Source organism: Gastrolobium bilobum, unplaced genomic scaffold, assembly GCF_033153095.1.
Source record: "Gastrolobium bilobum isolate Gb01-03AN ecotype WA unplaced genomic scaffold, APGP_CSIRO_Gbil_v1 utg23322, whole genome shotgun sequence".
NCBI classification, from domain to species: domain Eukaryota; kingdom Viridiplantae; phylum Streptophyta; class Magnoliopsida; order Fabales; family Fabaceae; genus Gastrolobium; species Gastrolobium bilobum.
In genome coordinates this window covers 50,638-71,089 of record NW_026900017.1, presented here as the reverse complement: position 1 = coordinate 71,089, position 20,452 = coordinate 50,638, and the positions used below count along the sequence as shown (strand labels likewise).

Sequence of the window (20,452 nt, the reverse complement as noted above, 5' to 3'; positions counted from 1 at the left end):
ATGAAAAATATTATGAATTACACTTAAATAATTTATAAATTTATAAATATAAATAAAGGTAAAAAACTATTTTATAAGTAATATAATCCAATTTTATTTAATTCAAATTGATGGACGTCAAAATACTAGATCAATGAATTTTTATAATTTTATTGAACCAGTGAATTATTGATTAAATCAAATATATAATTAATATAATAATAGGCACATTATAATTAATAAACCATTATGACTTGATAATTAATATTACAGCCATACACTTGAAAGTATTAGGCTTGACACCAGCTTGCAGCCATCTAAGATTTTGTAACATTAACTTTAAAACTGGTTCAACTTCAAAATTTGGATCGGTTTGATACCGGTTCACTTGCAGAATCGATTTAATAACTGGACCAAAGCCAATATTGATGATCCGAGTTAGTTCGATCCGATTTCAAGAACATTACTTTCTATTTGACAAAAACAATTTCGTGCTTTTTTGACATTTTCCATGAGGAGAGTAATTAGATAAGATCCACCGTTACTGTTTTGTTAAGCGATTCGAACCACAAAGTTTTATGGGCAAATAAAAAAGAGTACATTGACTTTTAGCAAGGTTATTACAATTTTGATATATTAAAAAATTAAGTAGAGAGAAATAGACAAAGAGTGTCGGAACATAAAACAAATAATAATGATTTATGAAGGAGCGAATAGAGGCAGGGAGGGAGGAAAAATCCTGATTTAAAGTAATAATTTTTTTTGGGAAGGTATCATTTTGTATGTTATTTAATATCAGAAAAGATCCTAATTATTCATAAATAAATTAATGATGAAGTATTACCAAAATAAAAATAAAAATAATGGTGATAAGAAATGAAAGAAAACATATCATAACATAGAGTTACTAAATCATTATAGTTAATTTATGTATAAATAATTAGAATCATCTCACATAACATAGTTATATTAATTAACATACGAGATGATCCATTCTGTATAATTTTTATTAACGTATCTTATTAAAGAACTAAACTAATATATTATATTTTATTAATTAAAAATTGGGGTAGTGTATACTTTTTTTTTTACTATTAAATTTTAATCGTTAATTTCTATTAATTTAATACTTATAATTAATTAATAAACGTGACCAATAAATTATAATAATTATATTGACGAAAATCAACAGTTAAGATTTAATAATAAAAGATAGTAAAAAAGTATAATAAGTTTAATCTCTCTTTAAAAAATATTAGATATTTTAATTTTAATTTAATAATTATTGTTTTTAATATTTGAAGCATGTCGGCCTCCACATGTTAACAAAGATCCAATAATTCAATATTGAATGACTGCCCTAACCAGAGCAAAGCCCATTCCGCTGAGGTTCAAATTCAATTCACAAGGCTTTTCATTAAAGTCAAGGCTAATATCTCCATATCCAACAAGGCAACAACTTCCTCGCGTTACATAAATCTACCCTCCTATCTTGTCCCTTTGTAGCAGACCCGTCATATGCCACCACGTGTTTTTCGAGATGTGAATCCACCCTTCCAAAAAACAAACAAACAATTCTAAGGCTAAGCTAAATATTAATCTATAATAAACGTTACCAAATATTAATCTCAATAAAGTGATAATTAATAACAACACCCCCACACCTCACTGTACATGTAAATTTATTAGTATCTGACCTTTACAATTGGAACCAAGTATCTCTAATCTAATAAAGCTCTAGGGTGCAGACACAAAACACAAAACCCCTTTACCTTGTTCTCAACCACAAGTTGCAAATCGAAGCCATGCTTGAGGAATCAGTATCATCCGCACCAACATTCTGGTCCGGCCTCAACAGCTGGTTCACTCCCACTGTCTTCTTTGTGGTCCTTCAGCTTGTTATTGGAACCATTTACATCACTTCAACCCTTGCCAATGGCACTCGCAAACAACACCAACAGCAACAACAACAACAACACCAACACTGGGAACAACAAGATCCTCAAGGTCAAGGACATGATTTTCCACAACAACCACTTGCTAGATCCCCATCTATGTTGCAGAGGCTCAAATCCATCAACTTCTTCTACCACCCTTACGGATCCCAAGACCCTCATCATCCTCATGAACAAGAACACCAACACCAACCCCAACCCCAACACCAACACCAAAATCCTCAACTTGCCAGATCTCCCTCTATGCTTCAAAGACTCAAGTCCATTAACCTCTACAGTTACTTCCCCACTGAACCCTTCTCTTCTAAGCTCACAACCGACACCAACGTTTCCAACATAACCCACGAAACTCACAAGCCGCAGAAACAACACGTGTACGACGACAACGCTGTGGTGGAAACTGAGGAAGAATACGAGGATGATGTTGTAGGGCAAATCGAAGACAACCTTAATGAGCACGAGGAGGGTTCTTCTCTTGACGAGATTTACAGCCAGCTGCAGGGGCAGGGTGGTCATTTCGCCAGGGCGCTCTCCGACACCAAGCCTGCCGCCGGCGAGGTGCCGGTGAAGCTGCCGAGGAAGATGAAAAAATCGGCGAGCACAAAATCTGCGTTCTCGCATTTCAAGGAAGATGACATTGTGGTTGAGAGTCGCCGGCCGGCCACCGTGAAGGAGGCGAAGGTTGGAGGCGGCGGCGGCGGCGCGGACGACGACGGAGTGGATGCGAAGGCTGACGATTTCATCAACAAGTTCAAGCAGCAGCTGAAGTTGCAGAGGCTGGATTCAATCATGAGGTACAAGGATATGATTGGCAGAGGAACAGGGAAGTAAAAGGTATAACGATAATTAACAATAATAATAATATCAATAATTTCATTAAAATTTCGGGGTTTCTAGTGTAATTTTTTGTTAATTTAGTTGTTAATCTTCCTTTTGTAAAATTAGTGGTTTTGATTAAAAAAGAAAAATTGATTTTGTAAAGTGGAGTGCTGAGTCCGCCATGTTCATTTCAGCCTCTCCTTGTGGATGTTTGAAGAACGAACTTTATGTTAATGACCCCTTATTGTTTCTATTTTTATATAAAATATATTATTGTACTGTTCTGTGCTTTGCTTTCGTAACGTGCTATATATATCTTGTCGTAACAATTAAGATTAGAGAAAGTGGAAGGAAAATGTTGATTACCCTTGTAATGTTAATCAATGGAGTTAAATCATTTTATCATGTGATATGAGATAGCTTTCTTATGTTGTGGGACATTGAAATCTGTGTAATCTTTTTTATTTTTTTTTAATGGCATGAGAGATGAACCTCACGTGGCAGGAGAAAAGAGAAACCCTTACTTTATATGTGAGATATTGCAAGGGAGTAATCTTTATCGTATTATAGGAGATAATTTTATCTATTTCTTACCCATGGGATCTATATAAGGAGAAGAGGAAAAAAAAAATATAATTCTCACACATTTTTATATTTGTATAAAAGATAAAATTTATCATCTAAAGATTATTTCCATGTTTTAATGATTTGGTTAGCAAGATATGCATTAGTGATTATATTAGAAGATGATATTTTTATTTAATGGAAGCCGTAGAGAAAGGGAAAGTAAAAAATTGGAGTTTTATGGAAGCTATAAAGAGAAAACTAAAATGGAATGGACGGTGGTGATGTGCGAGGCAATTGGATGCACGGTGCAAGCATGTAATATTAAATTCACGGCATTAATGGAGAGTTGGGTCGTTTGCTCATGGGAACGTGGACTGGGAAATCGTGTTTATCCCTATATTTTGGGCTTTTTTTTTTCTCGTGCCATCCGTTATTTGTCTTTTCTCGGGCAGGTATTGGATGTTAGGGCGTGGTTTATACGACAATATGTAAAAGTATGAAGTTGTATTATATGAAATATTATATAATATACGAACGATAATAATATTTTATATTTAATGGTATTGAATATTATTAAATTAGATAAAAACATATTCTAATTTATAAATTATAAAATTCTGTTAGACAAGAAAAAAAACTCATGAAGAGAATGTAAGAAATAGTGCTTTCTTGTCTTGCTTTGTTTTGAAGCCGACTAATAATGGATATTTTGTAACGATGGTTTGCTCTGTGAGCTTATGGGAAGAGATATACAGAGATGGAGCGTTGTTGTCCTTGTCGCTGCTCTTGGCGGTAGTGAAGCTGTGTGAGATGAGTTTATTAGTGGCTAAAAACAGGAAAGGTACAGAAGTGCGAGTGGAGTGTTAATTAATGGTTATAATTATAATATTTTTATATTAAATTTATATCAGAATCTAATTAGGTGTAATTTTACTTTGGATAATACTTCTTTTATGTTGCATAAAAGAAGTATTATCTCATGCTCAAACAATAGTTATGAGAGAGAAAAAAAATCTTGTAGGACCATTTGAAATGTATGAGTGTAGGAGATAATTTTTTTATGTAATATAAGAAAAGTAATTCCCTTTTACTTTTTAAGGTATGGGAAAGTTAATTATCATTTTAATATATAAAAAGAATTTAATAAATAATTCAAAAAACGAAAAGGATTAATTTGTGTGATTAATGTTTCTCATGTTGTAGGAAATAATTTTATCTCCTACACATATAAAATCGTGTGGAGCTCATGTGGATCCATGTGAAGAGAAGAAATAGAAAAGAAAAATATGAGTCTCATACAATTTTATATGTGTGTAGAAATTAAAATTATGTCATATAACATAAGAAATGTTAATTTCTTCATTTATACGGGTATAATTTTATTATAAGTTTAAATATTGATTTTTTTTATTTAATGGCTCTATATTCTTAGATATTTAATGTGAAACTAGAGTTTTCAATAACGCACATTTGATGGTGTTTCATTTAGCAATGTTTTGTTGATAACAAACCGTTATAAAAATTAGCAACAACTTGAAAAAATAAAAAATGAAACTAAAATGTAAATGTCCCAAGCTTCAAGTAAATATCACAAGTTTCAAATATCAAGAACGCAAACAAACCAATGACAAAATTGAGGAGAAGATCCAAGATTCAAGTCATCATTTGAGAATGTAAGTACAAGGCTTTAATATAGTGTTCTATTAGGAATTAGACTCGACTATTGCATATTTAATATCTCGTATCAAATAGCTCAAAAGAAATACAAAACTTATGCCTCACATTATAATTTCATGTGAAATCTTTCAAAAACGATTTTAAAATATCTTTAACTTCTCATATTCATGAAAGATTTTTCCCAAGTATCTATCATAGGTTTCTAAGCATTTAAAATTCATTTGGATCAAGAAAATTAATTTTTTGTCGTATTTCACAATATGTAATAAGGTTAATCAATTCTTATATTGTGGGAATCGATGGGAATCAATCCACTACATCATAAAACAAAATTAGCGACTATAAACAAACAAAAAAGAATTATATTTCTCAGCAAACATAATTATGTTCATTTATTGTGCATTTCAACCTAACCAATCACCGTTGCATTGATTATTGAGCACTTCTTGATCATTAATGGCTTTTGAGTTACATTTTTTTTTTAGAAAAATCAATATCCATAGAACTTCAACTTGTGTTATTTGTGCTTTTGAGAGTACCTATTCATTCATAAACACTTCTTTCTTGTATTCTTGAGTTAAATAATAATGAGACCCTTAGGGGGCGTTTGGTAGAGGAGAAATTTTTTTTATCCGGGAATCATGATTTCCAAGAATATGATGAGAAAATGAGTTTCCTGGGAATGTTACTAAAAAATTGTTTGGTAGACTAACATATTCTCGGAAATATTGAGTTAATTTTCTTGATGCTATGTTTAGTTGTATTAAATTTTCCCTTGTCATAGAAATCCTAAAATACCACCTCTGGATGGTATTCCTGAATGGTTTTTTAAAAAAAAATTACACAAAAAATAAAATTCCGGGAAAATCAGATTTCCGAGAAAATTTTAAAAATCCTGTACCAAACGATGCATTCCTATTTACCCAACCAAGGAATCCCAGAAAAATAAAAAAAATCCTACTACCAAACGGGCCCTTAGAGTTTGAGATGTAACCCATTGCTAGGTAAATTTAGGAATGAATTTATGAGGTTGCCTAGTACTCATAAACTTGGTAGATTATAACGGTTTATCAAGAACCTGTGAAACTTGACAGATAATGGAATGATTAATCAAACAATTTTATTCTGGATGTAATCACAAGTGGTGGTAACCAAACTAAGATAAATTGTGTTTGTAATTTTCTAATTTTAAACTCTTTACTTTCAGTCACTTAATTGTTTTACTTGTTTGTGTTCACTTGCATATTAAAATATTTATTTGTTCGCACACTTGGGTTTTCATCTATACTTGATTATCTTAAATCAAAATTTGAAGAAATAGATCCTCAAAATAGTAAAAGAGACAATTTTCAAAAAAAAAAAAACATTGTAAAACTCAATTCACTTCATTTTGATTTTTAAAGTCACTTATCTAATATTTACATCATTATATGCAAATGAGAATAACTACTAAAATAAAATATAAGATTTATTATTTACATCTATGTAAGTTGATCTTTCTCTTCATAACTTGTTCTAGCTTATTATTCCTCAAACTATTGCAATAGTAACATTTATATATCGCTCCAATTATACTCACTCAAGATATTGTTTTTATTAATATGTGTAACACCCCTATGCACCCGATGTATTAACATACATATGGTAATAAGCGCAACTTGTTTAAACAATTAAACGTGGAAGCTTACTTGATAATTCACTAATAACTCTAATTCAAATCGTGATTAACCTTTTTCTTTTCTTTATGTATTGTCATTTCCAATAATTAGTCTCATTATTACCCGATGTCATATCTTTCGATTACAAGGTTCATAACACCTTTTCATGCATTCTTGCTACCCAAGTCATCATGTTATACAATACATATACAAGTTATACATGCATAAAACATATTGCCTAGCAATCCATTGCTTAGGCTATCACAGACATATCATGTCTTAAACAATACCAATAGTGTTACTTAAGTGATTACATCAATTAACTCAAAAGAGATGTAATTAAATAAGAAACATAGGCCTATACATATGGCACAAGCAAACATGCATAAACAATCCAAATGGCATAGATATTTTCTATGCTCTCCATTATAATAACATGTCATAAATATATATGTATATATATACATACATACATATATATATATATATATATATATATATATATATATATACATATATCAAAAGACTGTCTAAAATATCATGTCATATAATACTCCTCGGGGGCATATTTGAATATCAATATCCGGATACCATATGCGGATATTTCATGACAAATGGCCAAAACAGCAGTCAGCACGAAATGAAGCCCAATTTACACTAAAATACAACTCTTCAACACCCTAGCATGCATTTCTACATATGGGTTCATACTGCAAATCACAAATCATAAAATCCCTAATTTTACATAACCTAACTCATATTATTTTCATGAAATCCAACAAAGAGGTCATGGTATTTACCTTGAGAGCTTTAACAACCAAGAAAGAAGGTTCTCTAAGATTTTCCACACCCTCTTTAACACTAGCCCTTGCCAAATCCGAAAATGGCCTCACAATGTGGTTTTTCCTTCACTCAAATACAACTCTCAAGTGGGAAAAAATGAATGGGTGTGATGAAGGTGAAGATTGGCAAGTGTTTTATCTCTTTTCTTGAGTGAATGGTGGAGCACAAGGGAGAGGGAAGAGAAAGAGCCTTCTTCGATTGTGGGAAGGGCACTTCAACGGGAAGGAGAAGAAGAATGGAGGAAAGAGAGTGTTTTAGGTGCTTTAAGTTAGTTATAATGTCTCAATTGGGAAAAGACTCATCTATCCTGCTCACTTAACTCTCTTTCAAACTGGTCATATTGGCTTAAAATATTTTTATAGTAATATTGCTTAAAATATTTTTATAGTAATATTCTCTAATTTATTTTTAAGTCATGGGAAATTTTGCCTAGTCGCATTTTTACCCCAAAACTTTCATTTTTCACATTTTTTTCCAAAAGTGATTTTAATTAATTTTAATTTACCTCTCACCTAATTAATCCTGATTATTTCCTTAATCAATTTGTAATTTTATAATTTATAGGTTAGGTTCATTATAATATGTATGCCTTGCAATTTAGCAACTTTTACTTTAAATTTCAAATAATTGATGAATAAATTTATCAAGGCAGTGTATTATGCATTTCTAGAATATCAACGCCGGGGGACTTGGCTTCCTATATAATTGAAATTATTTACTATTATTATTATTGTTATTTTTTTATCTTATTTAAAAATAGAAAGAAAAGAAAAGAAAAGAGAAAAGAGAAAAGAGAAAAAACGAAAAACGAAAAAAAGAGAGGAAAAAAAGAAAAATATAAATAAAGTAAAAGAAAAAATATGTTACTCATTTTATGTTTTGGCCCAAATTTGATCTAACTTACATTTGTAGATACAGAGTATGTTTTGATGATAACAAAGTGACAACAGCAAAAAGAGAAGAGTATTGATCAAGAGCAAAAAACATCATCCATATGTCATTACACAAGAAGAGTAATGACATATCAAAGTCGCAAGATCATTGGATTAAGCGCTACAAGGAATAATTAGAAGAGCAACACCATAGTCAAAGACAACAAATCATGGACAACATCTAAAAGGAGTTCAATATCACAACCATGATGAAAAAAGATCAAAACCAACAAGGCAAAGCATTAAACTTAAGTGAAAAATCAAAATCCAAGATTGAACGCAACAAGTTAAGCCCAATTCCTTATTAGATTATACTTTTAATACTTAGATTCAATATGTAAGGTATATGGTAGATTGCATTGTATGAGCTCAAAAGTTTTCTCAAAGTAAACATGTTTTTCAAATCGCGTAATCTATAACTTGTTATATACTTGAAAGAAATTTGAAAAATCCATGAAAAAGATCATTGACATGTTTTATAATTTAAAAACATATTTATCAAGTCTAGATTTTTCTAAAAAATGATTGGAAACAAGTTAGAACACATTTGAATTCAAAATTTACTGCATAATCTGATTGCTATCTTCTGAATAATTTTTCATATCCAAGATGATGAATTTAGATCTTATGTTCTTCAAAAAAGTTGTAGATCTTTTTTTTATATTTCAAAAGAGACCAGGATTATATCAATCCGGCAGGAATAACTCAATTTATACTTAAAATATGAAACAATGTTTCTATCTTGCTGCATAATTTGATTTCTGTCTTGTGGAGATTTTTTCGTATCGAAGATGATGGATTTGAATCTTGTGTTCTTCATAGAAGTTGTATATATATATATATCGTTTATCTTTCAAATTAGACCAAGATCACATCAATCTGATAAGTATAACTCAAGTTATGGCCAAAATACGAAACAATGTTCATATTATCTTGATATATCTGGATATTCATATCCGGATATCACATATTTTTGATATGCCTCGATATATATCCGGATATTACCTATCCATAAAGCATATAACGGCTACAAAATGCTAGTTTTCAATGGAAACACTAGATATACATTGCCAACGGCTCTAAAAAATTTTGGGAATTATTTTTAGACATCTTAAGCATTCTTTGAGCTGCTACACTATCATTTGAATATTATTTTATATCTTTCAAAGATCAAATGTATTTTGAGCTCATATTTTGAAAATCCATATATCTATAATGCTTCAAGTTGTTTATCAACACTTTGAGAATGTATATTAATTTCCAAATACTTCTTTCTTTGTATTCTTGAGTTGAAAGGGTTATGAGACTCATTGTATTTGAAAGGTAGCCAAATACCTAAGTAAATTTGGAGAAAATTTTAAGGTTTCCAAGTACCCGTAAACTTGAAGGTTGTAGTGGTTTGTCAAGCACCCGTAAAGCTTGATAGATAGTGAAAAATTTGATCGAGTGACTTCAATCTTTCAGTCTGGACGTAGGTGTGACCAAATAGAATATTTTGTGTTTGCAATTCTCTAAACTCTAAATTCTTTATTCTAGCCATTTAGTTACTTCTTTGATATTATGTATGTGCTAGTATAAATTATATTATTGTGGTAGATTGTGTATTATTGATTGCTTGAATATATTTATAAGCTTATCATATGTCAAAGCTTCTATAAAATGTTAATTTAGAAAAAAGAAGGGCGATTTTGCAAAAATCATGTAATACTCAATTCACCCCCTTTTGAGTATGGAAGCCATGTTCCTAACAACATTTAACCCATAATCCAATTTACAAACCCAACCCATAAATTTGACCCATGAATTGACCCATTATCCATCAAATCCTAATACACTCTTAGAACCCTAACACCCTATTTCTATCATCTACTGTGATGTCTCATAGCATAAACCATAACACCTCACCTTCATTCATTTACCCTTTCACATGCAGTTGCTTATCGCATTACCTTTATTCATTCAACCTCTCACATGTACCTCACTTCTCCTTCTTAATTCAACCTTTCACATGCACGTGCTTCGTCGCCTTATCACTATCAAAAAGTGGCGTTGCACTATCAACAAATCATCCATTCACACAAAGGTTATTCCTTAGCCACTTGCATTCACCACCAGACCACTTGCATATTAGCAGCTTGCTCTGCCAAACATCAATGGTAAAACTTCCATAAGATCCAAAGGTTAGCATACCTCCATAAGAAGCAATTGTTTTTCATGAATATGTCCCTATAAATATCTAAGGAGAACAAAGAAGAAAAAATGGAGGACAAGAGAAAAATGATAGAGAGGAGTTTTAATTTCTAAAATTTTTGAAAAAATTTTAACTTTTGAGAGAAAATTGTATTTTTTTTATAGCATTTGAGAGTCTAAGAGAAAATTGAGGGAGTTTAGAGACCAGAGGAGTAGTTATTTTTCAACATCTAAGAAGTTTATGTATAGTATTGTAATTTTTTTCTTATAATTTTCATAACTATCATTGATGCTATGAAAGTTTTGGCTAATTAGTGTATTCTGTTTTTGTTGGAATATTATTTGTTTGATTTATAACTACAAATTGAAAATTATTCTTGAGCTTAATTGTTTATGAGTTTGATTCTTCAAGCCCGTATTGATCTTGGATTGTAGTGTTCTAATAGCTGACAAATGTAATTTGGTTTGATTATCCTTCTCTCTACTATCAAATCCTCTATAATTTCTGTAATAACTTTACTGATTGCTAAAGCTATTTTGATTACATTTATGTTACCTAAACAAAAGAGAGATACCTATTTCTTCACAAGATTTAGTATCCATGTAATGTAAATGACCTAGCAAATACATTATTGATGACAACAGATTGACAAAAACATAAGGTCTTTCTTGTTCTTTTTTTTTTTTAAATACTGATGTTTTGTTATTGTTTGCTTGATTATCTTGTATATTGTCATTCTTTTTGGTATGTGTGTGTATATCCAATTTATGTATTTATTATTATTTTTCTTCATTTTCTTAATAAATTTGTTTTTTTAATCTTTGCGTATAACCCATTTCCTAATATTTTTAACAAGTATAAGATATTAATATAGCCTTAGCTATTGCGAAATAGGGAAGGAATAGGCCCAAATATATGCTATGATTAAGGAAAGAATTTTTTACCTTAATTAATAATGATAAATGGCATCTATTACAAAAATAAAAATTTGGAAGTTTTTTTTGCCATTAAATGGTGAATGAGTTAATTAAGATGATAATTTAGAAGAAATTACAAATGACATTGATTTTCAAAAATTGAAATTGAAAATTTGAAGTTTCTAACCTTGAATTGATTTTCAAAATTGAAATTTATATTTGGAAGCTTCTAACCTAGAATGGAAATCATAAGTGACATTGATTGTTAGATTGAAATTCAAATATGGAAGTTTTAAGCTTAAATTTCTCATATTTGAAAAAATGTGAAGCCTTGTAAATTCATTTATAATTGTTTTTCCTTAAATAACTATGTTTAATATAATAGTATACAATTGTTTTTTATTAGAAAAGGTTGTGCTAGATTAAATTAGAATAATTTTTATTAAATATATTTTTAGTAATTAAATTTATCAATAATAACTGTAATAAAATAAGTAGTAAAAATTGGATAGAATTAGGAATATACATTCATTCCAAGTTTTCTTTGTGAATAATTTTTTTTTATTTGATATTTAGTTTAAAGTAAATATTTTAACTATTAATAATTTGCACACTTAAATTAAGATAAGATAACCAATTTTTTGGATGCTTTAGGGGGGCAGTGAGATTAAGTTTTCATCTTTCTCTGCTTATAATTAGATTCCTTAAACCTAATCAAAAAATTTAATGACTAGTTTGCAAACTAAAATGGTTTTCCAATTTACCCAATTCAAATAAAATTGGTGGCGGCTCTATTATTTTTTTTCTTAAAGGAAACTTTTTTTTTTGGGTCCTTACATCTATAAAATGAATTGTATGTGGAGCATTTGTTTCCAAGCAGCTAGAACTAAAGCTTTGGTTAGTGTAACCCCCAACGGTAGCTCAGTTGGCAGCTGAGCTCCCAAGGGATTGCTTGGTGCAGGGATCAAACTCTGCCTCAAGCAGTTTCTTAGAAAATCTTTGGGGGCCAGAGGATAAGCCAAAAAATCTTCGGCTGGGGGATTAGTCTTGTCCTTTCTCCGGTTGCGAAGCTTAGTGCACCCACTGTTACAATGAGGGGCTAGCCCAAACGGGTCGTACCCCGAGGGCATGGTGCCCGGAGAAGGTTGAATGGGGATACCTCCTGGCAATGTACCAAAAAAAAAAAAAAAAGTTTTGGTTAGTGTTTATCTACTTATAATGTAATCCCTCTTGGGAGCATTTGTTTCCAAGAAGCTAGAACTAAAGCTTTGGTTAGTGTTTATCTACTTATAATGTAATCCCTCTTGGGATTTATATCATTCATATCATGAAGCTTATTATAAAAAGAGAAAAATGGAGATAGATGGGTCATCATTAGATGAGATGGTCATTATACTTGTGGGCATCAATTTTAGATGTTATTGTACAAGTCTAGCGCTCGTACACCAATAAATGTCATTGTGCATGTGTAGCACCTGGGTAGACCAAGCTGCATAGTAACATCTTGCATCATAATTGTACACTCAACTTATTGTATGTGGAATGTATATGTTTCTATTGTCCAACTCTCCATCGAGGCTATAATCAAATTATGGTCTATCTAAAATTAAAAATTACAAAGAAATTAACATAATGAATAATGGTGCTATCAATAAAAAATCACAACTAAATTCTATAAAAATATAAAAAATATCATAGTATATATAATTAATAATAAACCTTGAAGAAAATAAATTAAGTCACTCCAAGAAATCAATTGCTATAGAAGAAGTGTAATCTTATCATCAATAGCAGAACAATGTTATGCCATTATTTGTCTAACTGCAAGAACCTTATCTTGCTATCTGATGGAGCAAATTCAGTAACTACCCAAGGAAGTAATTAAAGAGTGATCACTGAGCTCTAGAGTTCAAGTATACACGTCAAGTAATAATAGGGAGTATTATGTCCTAGAATATCGTACCCACAAGGAAAGTGTGTAAATCATATAATAAAAATAAGTGTACCAAAAGGGAAATAAGGTGCATTGATATTTTAGAAATTGAGAACATAGTAGTAATAATGTGTATTGAAATGTAAATATAAAAGAGTAACTTGTTTTTAGATTTTCACTTTCAATTAATACTTAAACAACAAAGATCAAAATAAACACAACTAAATTGAAGTGAATCAAGATGATGGAGGATGGTTGGAGCACACTTTCCCAAGATCCAAATCCAACGCTTAATCCAAGTATCTGACAATAACAATTTGTCACTTAGGTTCACATATGTGTTGGTACATATTCCTTTTGTTCCAAACTTGCTCCCTGGAGTTCACCGCTCCGATTCCTCTCATACAACGAAGGACCTGGAGCGAATTCACAATTAAGAACCTTAAAGAGAGAATTTGTTGTCCTCTATTCCTAGAGCGACTTGTGAACAAAATCTAAAGAGCTATTGATACAACATATGATCTAAATATAGGTTCCAGAAATTGCTTATTTACAGGAGTCAATCCTTAAGATAGTTAAATGAAGTCAATCAACCAATAAAAATAAATTCATAAATAGATTCATAAACTATTACCACAAGGTATTTGAATTAAAACAGAGAAATTTGAATTTGGTACCTGTATATCCAACCATAAAAATGTTTAATCCATGCTACAAAGCATGTCTAAATTGGAGATACAAAGACAAGAATTAAAATGCATAAACATGAAAGAATTTATCCTATTATATATTCAAACTACATAGAAAGAAGTAACGAAATTAAAAGAAAATGTTCCAAGAATTGCAAAATTTGAACTTTCAGTTATGGAGGAAACATAGATGAGAAGACGAATGGTGAAGGAGGAAGAGGATTTCCAGAAGCTCTTTTTTCATAGTGATTCCTACCCTTTTATAATTTTTCTTTCTCATGTTTTTTCCTTGGTGGTCCCCTCTCTGTGTTTTTTCTCACTCTTCCACTCCCCCCCACATCTTTAGCCATGATTACATTCTAATCACCTTCTAGGTTGTCATTACTGCGTGAAAACCATTCTCTTTCCTTTCCCCATTGGTTGCTAACGTGACTTTTCCACAATAGCTTCTTTAATTGGGCTGGTTCAAGTGGGCCTTGCTTCTTTACTTCAACTCTCCTCCCTGAAAAAAGTCCAAGAAATCAAGTGAAGGGCTAAATAAAGGCTTTTACAGATAAAAAATACTTTGCTCCCAAATAGCCCAAAAATAACATGATTAGTCGCTCCGGCCCTTATGAAAATGTGACAATTGAATTTATTTCTATAGTAAATCCATTAAAGTGGGTGTTTAGTTAGAAGGAATTGATGCAAAATCAAATCAGGATAGGTCTCTGAATTGACACCTATCACTATCCAGTCTTCTATACCTATTAGACCTGTGCAATTTTGCATCCTCAACAACGAATCATCCAAAAAGCCTGCATAAATCCCTCGCTTAGTATATGGTGATGAAAAAATAAAATGCCATATAATTGTATAAAAGTAAATTACTAATTTACTAAGACTAATGAAATACAACACTTAAATGATAATTATTGAATCTCTATTTATTAATAATTAACAAAAAAAATAAATTTAACTAATTGAAAAAATTAGGGCCCATTTGGTGGATAAGATAGGATAAAATAAAATAGGATAAGAAGGTTGGATAAGGATAAGAAAGGATGTGATCTTGATAAACTAAAATTATGTCCTGGTTTGATGTTCACTAGATTAGTGTTTGTGTTGAATCCTAAAGGCTACAAGGTGAAAGTACTTGAGTTTTGATAATAACAAAGCACATACAAGCTCAACATATAAGCACAACTTGGAAGACAGTGTAACAAGTCCCAAATGGTGATATAAGACCAAAACAATATGCAAAAAGGAATGGGTAACTCAAAATGCAAAAGTCAATCCTTAGGTCAAAGTTTCCAAGGGAAACAAGGCACTAAAAGGCTTAAAGCATGAAGACCATTGAATTTAAGACAAGAAAGAGGCTCACGTAAGCTTACATAGTTAGAAATATAGTTTTAAGTATAGAAACTTAGAGACTGACGAATATTGGGATATACTCTTTAAGAAATGCACTCATAGTTCTTAATCATGCATTATAGGAACCTACATGCTTCAATCATGCATAAGAAAAGTTATTAGAAATATTCATACAAATGTTAGAGGTTATTAGAAATCATTTGAAATTGATTTGGATCGAAAAACAAGTAAAATAAGGTTGCTGTCAGAATATATCCGGATACGTGAAATCATATATCAAGATACGAATATTGGGATACATATATTCGAATATATCCGGAAATGAGTATGTCATAAAGCTAAAATTCAAATTTAAGAGTCCAACTATCATAAACAACTATAATCTTCATTGGACACCAATATAAACATAAGGTTAGGGTTTCTAAATAAGTTTTGCGAGAGAAAAACACAGATTCACATATAATCAGTGTTATTAAAACCGGACCGATCCGGCCGGGTCGACTCGAGAACCGGTAAATCGGTCATATAACCGGTCCGGTTGAAGCAACGGACCGGTCATGCATCAGAACCGGTGTGACCCGGTCCGACCCGGCCGGTTTTCATGAAAAACGGTGACCCGGTCGGTTAACCGATGACCCGGCCCGGTCCAGAAAAAAAATAAATTATTTATTTTAAAAAAAAAATATCATAATGGATATATTTTAATATTTTTTTGCTTATCGACTTTCATAAGTTATGTACCTACAACACTAATATTATCTCAACTATGCACTATCTAGAAAATTTTGATTTGATTTATAGTTAGAGATGTCGTTTTCTGAACCTAAAGCCTCGTATCAGGATCATTATATTTTTGTTTGATCTTTTATTGGATAATAATATGCGATTTATTATTTTTATATTAAAATATTTGACATTTTTGACATTTTTTTAAATATATTTGAGTATGTTTATAATTTTTTAATATAAATTATAAAATTGCATATAATTACCGGGTCATGCGGTTGAACCAGTGACCCACTGGTTAAACCAGTGACCCAATGACCCAGTACCTCGACCGGGTCAATGACCGGGCCGGTTTTAATAACATTGCATATAATTCAAGAATTTCATCAATTTAGGCTTATTTTGCACATCTTGAGAGAAAGCTCAATAATCTTTTGTTCTTCTTCATTTCTTTTGATTTCCTTTGTAATTTGGATTTTGGAAATGTTATTCTATATCTGTTTGAAGTTATTTTGTTACTGGAACTCGAATTTGTGGAGTGAAGTTATCCAATAGGTGTATAGGTTGAGAAAATGATCAAGATTCTTATAAAATTATATTGTACATTGGTTTCTCAGGCACCGGTTGGAAGTTCTGAGCATAGTGGATGATCTACCTTAGTCTGGATGTATCCTGTAACACCTCGTGTATACCCGGTTTGTTAACATATCATCGTATTAAACTGCGCTTAATTAAAAATGCGGAATATCTTTTTCTTTTTCAATTATGACGTCATTAAACTTAGCCAAGTTGATTACTTAATCAATTTCATAAAATATCGCCTGTATGTAAATTGCAAAAAGACATCTAACTGGAATACCTCATATATATAGATAAAGTGAGTATCTATGTCACAGATCTACTACACATAGTCCGGACAATATCCTAATACGTTATTACAACTCCAAATATAACAAGACATAATCAAGTCTAAGTGGCATGGACAATCCCCATGCTCACCAAATCAACATCATAACAAACAGAGTCTCAACAGAGAAATCCATAAACTGAAGCTAAATGCATAAGACAGTAAATAGGATCCAACATCCAATCATAACAGCATATCAGCATAAACATGTGACATCTATCAGCTAAGCTCTGGCCTCCTGCCACTAGAGGTCTCAACCCCCGCATTACCTGAACCTGAAATAAGCATTCCCCAAACGTGGGGTGAGATCTCTAAACCAGAAATCTCAGTAAGACAATGGGTCCTCAAGGATCTTCTACCCCAAGCTCACTTACATGTGCAATATAAGTTCAAAAGCAGTAATTTAATATAATTTCCAAAACTATGCAGTGCAACAGATATTCATGCCATGTGTGTTTAAACTATTCTACTGGCCAGAGAAATGCAGGAATACGTCTATTACCTACAGATAGTACAAGGAACACCGCTTGCACTTCACCCACAGCCTCACCATATTGTATGTACTACAAATTCAGGCTTACCGTATAGGTGGAACACCACATGCATATCATAAAGGCACTAGCATATAACAGCTCAACAGCATTTTCAAAACATCAAAAGCATGTAACCCAGCATACATATAACCATACCCCCATGGGACATGTTGGAACCACAACATGGCTAAACCAAGGACACAAAAGCTTACCTTGCAAGCTCACTATCCAATGCCAAGAGTCCACACGGCTCAAGTCCAACACACAGCAGATCACAATCTGGTTAGGACCAGCAAGCATATCAACACTCATAGCTCATAAGCATAAACATAAAGACTACGTTTTCCTCTTACGATTTATGTCTTAAGGCTTCACACAAAGTCATAAGCCGTTAACCACTGATTCTGACTTAGTTCAGTTAAAACAGAAGTTCAACTTCATCAATCTAGGGTCCATAAACCCCCAATAGCCTACTGTATGAACAGTGCAGCTACTGTTCTTCGAAATCCCAGAATATCCGGATATTCGTCAGGGGCATATCCGGATATCAATATCCGGATATCTCTCTTCCAATATCCGGATATCTATATCCGGATATTCAGATCCCCATATCCGGATATCAATATCCGGATATTCACAACAAAATATCCGGATATTTCGCGACAGAATCCAGATTCTGCATTTCGCGAAAATCCAAGCCAAAGGTCCAACTTTTATCGATTACAGAAGCTTAAACATGCATTTCTAAGTGTGTTAAGCATTACCCAACGTTAAGTTATCATCTTAAGCTCATTACATGCATCAAGGTTCCATTTTTAACCAAAAACTCTTGATCAAAGGTTGAGTATGCATACCAAGCTTCTCAAAACAGAAAATGGCAGGGAAAAGGAGCTCCCTACACCACTCCACTGTGCAGCAACGAAGGGCCACGAAAATGCACATCAAGAAGACTCTTTTCTTCACAAAGGTGGCACTTTGAAGCTCAAAATACCAACCCCAAGCTCCCACAAGCCAACTCTCAAAGTCAGCACCTCCTCACCCTCAACCAGGGGCTACAACTCAGCAATGGAGACACTCACAACCTCACAAGACCAACCCACCCATGGTAATGGTGTTTAGAGATGAAGAGATAGAGCAAAGGTGACAACTTGGCTCAAGAAATGGGGGAGAAGACCAATGGAACAGTATTCTGGTCGGCCACCCTCAACAAGTCACGTAGGAAATCTGAGTGTCTAGGGTTTTGTGCCTTAATAAGTCTATATATAGTCACTTAAGCATTTAACACACAATATTAACTTTATTGCTACGCTTATCATTTTAATCCCAAACTTAGGATTCTTAACCTACTCAATTTTACAAGAATTATCATATTTTTCTTATATTTTTCGGAGCACCTTTCCGATACACGCTCTTTTCGTAGCCAGTATCAGTTTCTGGCACCAATTCTCATTATTTTAACTTGAAACTTGTTTTACAAGTCCTATATATTATTCTAGGAATTATCATGCACTTATTATAATTTTCTGGGATACTTTATCGGTACGCATTTATACCGACTAGCGAAACCGGTATCTGCACTTTTCTTCCGAAAAATGACTTTCAGCATTCTTAATCACTTACTATAATTATTAGAGCCTCATAATAATTATTAGGGTCAATTATGGAATTATTTCCTAATCTCATATTTAAGTAATTAATTTCCTTAATTAACGGTGCGAGTTCTTACATATCCCTCTAGTGGTTTGAGGGTGAATCGGGATAAATCTTAATGTTTGATGTTCTAAACCCTTATCTTTTTTGATTTCGCTTTTGATTCATTGTTTACTGCGTTTGTAACTCTGATTTGAATTTGTTTTTGGGTTAGAGATGGTTTAGCTATTGTTCTTGATCATTTTCTTAAGTTTTCTTGTTAAAGGGGTTTGAGAAATTAAGTTTCTTGTTAAAGAAGTAACCACAATTCACCCCCTATCGTGTGGTGTAAAGTCATTCTTGTTTTATAGTTTGATGTGCATTAGATTAGCAATATGATAGAATTATGTTATCCTATCATATGTGCGAGGTGACCAAATAATGTAAGTATATGAAATAAATAGATCAAAATACCCTTTATAACAAAATATTAGTTTTTTAATTTAAAAATACCCTTGGCTATATTGGCTAATGTCAATTCCATCTCAGGTTCCACAATCCTCCTCTCCATATCCGTAAAATAACAACATATACATAAATTTGATACAAAACAATATCATTACAAACAAACAACACAAATCAACCCAATATATATATATATATATATATATATATATATATATATATATATATATATATATATATACACACACAAAAACAAACCAAAAAACAATAAAAGAACATAAAAGGGAAGAATATACCTTCACCCTAAAACCGTTAGCTTATCTTCCACCGTAAGAACCTTGGGCCTCTAGGAACAAAAAAAAGTAATAATATAAGTTCATATATACAATAGCTGAATTTCAGAAGTAGCAAACAAAATTGCCATGTACAACTTTCATTCATAAATCATAACTATTCTACCATGTAGCAACAAATCAGAAGCTAAAAATGAAAGAAAAGAAAGGACTTTGTTTTTTTTTTTTAAAAAAAAATCCTGAGCTGAATTTTTCTTCAAAAGACTAGTAAGAAAATTTCAGTTTTTTGCATCATGCCATAACCTAACCACTCCCAAAAAAAGAAAAGACCAAATCCGTTAATGTTTCCAATTAGGAGTTCAAAATGAATAGTAGAAATTAAGAAG

At 31.9% G+C, this 20,452-nt stretch overlaps 1 protein-coding gene across 1 annotated transcript; it reads left to right on the top strand.

Moving 5' to 3' along the window:
* Positions 1-1,679: 1,679 nt before the first annotated feature.
* On the top strand, positions 1,680-3,030 carry LOC133294879 (pathogen-associated molecular patterns-induced protein A70). Its single transcript, XM_061493638.1, has one exon. It carries the CDS (start codon positions 1,785-1,787, stop codon positions 2,763-2,765), a length of 981 nt encoding a protein of 326 aa, XP_061349622.1. The 5' UTR covers positions 1,680-1,784; the 3' UTR covers positions 2,766-3,030.
* Positions 3,031-20,452: the final 17,422 nt, after the last annotated feature.